At 33.7% G+C, this 4320-nt stretch overlaps 1 protein-coding gene across 2 annotated transcripts; it reads left to right on the forward strand.

The window, feature by feature from the left end:
• Window positions 224–3979, forward strand: LOC107631414. 2 transcript variants are annotated; one of them, XR_002362166.1, is made up of 5 exons: window positions 224–1369; window positions 1965–2017; window positions 2103–2213; window positions 2641–2901; window positions 3656–3979. XR_002362166.1 is itself a non-coding variant. In XM_021122458.1 (4 exons), exons 1-4 carry the CDS (start codon window positions 1208–1210, stop codon window positions 2699–2701), a joined length of 387 nt encoding a protein of 128 aa, XP_020978117.1. In that variant the 5' UTR covers window positions 224–1207; the 3' UTR covers window positions 2702–3010. The 2 variants fall into 2 exon arrangements, 1 of the variants encoding a protein (XP_020978117.1); XM_021122458.1 differs by lacking the exon at window positions 3656–3979 and having other exon boundaries at window positions 2641–3010.

The following is a 4320-nucleotide window of genomic DNA, read 5'->3' on the forward strand; positions in this document are numbered from 1 at the left end:
GTTATAAACTAGTGTATGTTCTCGTATTCTGTACGAGGTAATACATAAAATTATATAAAATTCTTTTATTAAAATTTAAATAAAAAATATATATAGCACTATAAAAAAAGATTTAAAATGGCATTAATAAAACGGCGGTTATATAGATCTGCCATAGTATCAAATATTCTGGCATATTCTGTTGTTGCCGTAATGAATTTGTGCAAAATGGCGGTTTTTGATGATTATGGCGGTTTAAAACCACCATTATCTGGGCCATGATTTAAAAATACCCACGCACACTATCTGATTCCAACCCTAATTATGAAACTAACACGCTCCCGCACACACTGTTTCTGTAAGGTAACGACGCCTACCACTGGATCTACTCCGGCGCGATCTGCTCCAACGACAACTTTCTCCACCAAGGATCTCCTCAGCGGCGTTCTCCTCTGACTAGAATCTCCTCGCCGTTCACCGCCATCGTTCATCTCCTCGCTACTGCCTTTAATGAGCTTCTACGATCTTGTTCTGGCTTCAATCTAAAGGTTAGCCATCGCCGCTCATCTCCCTTGCTGCTTCGTATATCACCTCGCCGCCGCAAGCAAAATTGTTGCTGCTTTAGCGAGCTTCTACAATTTGGTTCTGCCTTCTCTTCACTTTTGTGATTATGTCCTTGCTCTCACCGTCGAGAACTCCCTCGAGCGCCACCTCCAGACTCTCGTCTTCAATCCCAGCATGGCCAAGTCAATCCACCATGCTAGGGTCCTGATCCGCCAGTGCCACATTAGGTCTTCCTTTCTTCTTTTCACTTTTTTCTGAAATTTAGGGTTTTTAAATTCCTAATTTAATATCAATTGTTCTTTGCTTTTGCTTACTATCAAATTAAGAATCTAATTTCCTTGATTTCTAGGCTTTTGATAAAATTTTCTAACGTCAAATTAACCTCTCTGTATAATTGCTCTTAGATATATAATATCAGTATTACTGAAGGCATAGGATCATCACAATTCCGGTTAGATCTTCTATAATTGCTCTTAGATTTTTTAACTAAAAAATCTAACCAGAATGCCTTATTAGCTTAAATATTTTGAAAATATTAAATTTTGTGATTATAGAAGATTTTAATATAAAATTAGGCGGATAATTCCTTCTGAGCATTTTTGTTTGCTGAAGTAGGATAATTCCCATATTTTTAGGATTTTGACTTTGACTATCATCTTTTTTTATGAAACTTCCATTTGCATGGTTACCACGACTATACAACGTATACAAGAATATGGAAATTGTTACCTCCTTCCAGAATATTTTGGATTATGTGTTTATTCTTCTATTTGAAGTCACAATTGATCCAAACTCTCATCCTCAATTACATTTGTTTTTGAAGCAGGTTAGTTAATTTGACCCTTCCTTTATGCTCATAGCTCTATTATGTTTGTTCAAATGTAGAAGTCATAAAGTTAAATGATGTTCAGTATGTATCATTTGATTATAGCAGTGAACATTTCTTGTGTAACTATGTCATGTTGTGACAATGATACATCAAGCAACTTTGTGGTGCTTTACCGGTACCACTATGTAAATTTCTCATTGCTACTGTGTCAGCAGTAGAGGATGAGTTCGATTTGAGAGCCGGCATTCGATTCTTTATAATGTCATTGTTACAATTGTGTAGAGTTCAATTATTAAAATCATGAAAAAAGGAAGCACCATTTTTAATTCTTGTCTTCATAATTTACTAGGTATAACGTGTTACTTTTTTTAAAGCAGGTGGAGGGATTTGACCTTGTAGATGATGAAAGTAAACCTGAAAGGCGTCTAAGAACATGCCTACACCAGTAGAGTGGACTAATGAATTCAATCCAGCATACTCTTACTATCTTTATTACTGTTATGCGAACCTGTACACCCTCAACAAGGTTCTAGTTATTGTCTTCTCTTTCTTTTTCCAACTTATTTAATATATTACTTTCTATTGGTTTCAGCTCCGTGAATCTAAAGGAATGACCACTATTAAGTTGCGGCCCATTGCAGAGAGGTTTTTTTCTGTGTGCTATAGTAGCTGTATGATTTGATTATTTATTTTATTTAAGATGGTTAATATATTTTACTTGCTTATGCAGGCAGGAGATAGTGATCATTTGGCTGCTGCTTTCCTCTTATGCCATAATATTTCCAATGGGATTAATCTACGGAAAACTCCTGTGTTGCAATATTTATATGACCTCGCACAGGTTAGCCCCTCATGAATAGTCAGTCATTTAGTCAACATAACAATATCTATCATGCTCCAGTAAGTCTCCATTTTCCCACTTAGCATGTTCTTCTGGTTTCTTTATAGCTTTTTTTGGTTTCAATTATCTATGTTTGTACGGGTTTTTGAAAAAGTTCAATTTCTATTTGAAATGATAAAGCTGTTAGTTGAATTGGGTAGTAATATACTATGAAGTGATTGCCACTTTGTTGTTGTTGTTGTGGAGGAACACGAATGTTCTAGTATACTTAATTGTTGAGGGTGTAAGAAATTAGCTTGTTAATGATTTTCTTTCTGTAGAGTACTAGTGCTAACTATATGGCAGAATAATAGTGTATATAGTCCATTTTTTTTATATCTTTCTTGTGTTCTGTTTGTGAAGGGTTTTCAAACTATTTTATTTCTAGGAGTGATTTTCTCAAGTGGAGGAGCAAGAGGAGGTTGAAATTGCAAAGGGATACACTATGACTCAATTTTGTGACAAAATCATAGATTTATTCTTGAATGAGAAGACCAAATCAAAGGAATGGAGGAAGTATTTGGTATTAAGGGAGGAATGGAACAAATACAGGGACAACTTCTACAATAGGTGTCAAAAGAGGGCAGACATGGAGAAAGATCCAACCATGAAAGAAAAACTCGTTTTATTGGGGAGAAGGGTGAAGAAGGTAAATGATGCCTCTTTAGAATGTTGAATTTATGAATAGGTCCTTTTGTTGCTAAGTGGAAGTTGGAAAATGCAAAGATTTCTTTTTGTTATTTTTTTTTAAAACTATTGGCCTTTTGTCATGAAAACAAAAATTCAATCCATATTTGTAGATCATTGTCTTGCATGTTTCTTCTTAACTATTGTATTTTGTCAGAAACTGAAAGTATAGATTAATCCATAGAAAAAATTGTGTTCATATCTATCTTGTGAGAAGATCAAAAGCCTTGCGAAGGCAAAGGACCTTGATTCTTCGTTGATATTGTTGATCAATGGTGCTTGGGCTTAAACAAAAGAATCTACCACAATGAAGGAAGAGGTATGATAGTTGTCTCACTATTTTTAGTGACTTTAGGGGATTATGTTTTTAGATCTTTGATACTTGTATTTGAAAATTTTAGTTGTACTTAATTTTCTTTTGTTACTCACTAGTTATCATTATCTCCATAAAATCTAAATATTCTTCCCTAGAATACTATTTTATTTATTAATCCTTTAATACCCTTTTCCAGCACACTCACTTCCCACCATCTCTATTTCCATGATCTAAGAAATAATTTCCTCAAAATTGCACAACTATATGAAGTTAAAAACATGGCTTCAATTTGATTCTATGGTATATCATCCCAATTTGGTTCTGATTGTTTTTGTGCTCTTTTCATGCTTTTTTGTGTGTTCTCTTCAACTGTATAACGTCTGGTATGATTGTGTGGCAGGTACTTTATAAACCAAAGTCTGAAAAAGGCATTTGAGATGGCTCCTGTTGATCCAACTGTGGACTTGAATATGCAACTATAAGTAACTAGATTGTTGTAATTTATTAGAAATCTGTTGCAATCTCTTTTCTAAATCAGTATGTGCTTTGTGTCTTAATTCTTGGAAAAAAAATTGTTGAATGTGACCTTGCATTACAATTCACAGTGACGCTGATTCAAAGCTCTCTAGAACTGAAAACAACTTAAACTAGAGCTTAAATGTGTGTGTTGTGTCATTTTAAGTGAGTGATTAAATATAATAATAATGAAGTGTTTGCGTTATAACTTAGTTATTAAATAATAAGAGTATTTTGAACAACATTCTTTTAATCAATTTTTTTTTTAAATTTTGGGTTCTTTAATTAGTGCGCAAATAATCAAAATGACAAACATTATAAATTAGATGTAATACACTACAAGAAACAGTGTAATTATCAACGCCAAAAATCGACGATCAATTTTTCATCAATATCTTTCGACGGCTTGCCGTCGATAAAATGAAAAAGGGATGACCAGAAGTAAAATATTAAAATCGACGACGATGTCGTCTATTATTTTGGTAACTTTCTAACCTTTAAACTCTATCATCACATTATCGACAAAAGAGTGGATGAAAATTTTTTTTC

Source organism: Arachis ipaensis, chromosome B01 (assembly GCF_000816755.2).
Source record: "Arachis ipaensis cultivar K30076 chromosome B01, Araip1.1, whole genome shotgun sequence".
Lineage (NCBI taxonomy): Eukaryota > Viridiplantae > Streptophyta > Magnoliopsida > Fabales > Fabaceae > Arachis > Arachis ipaensis.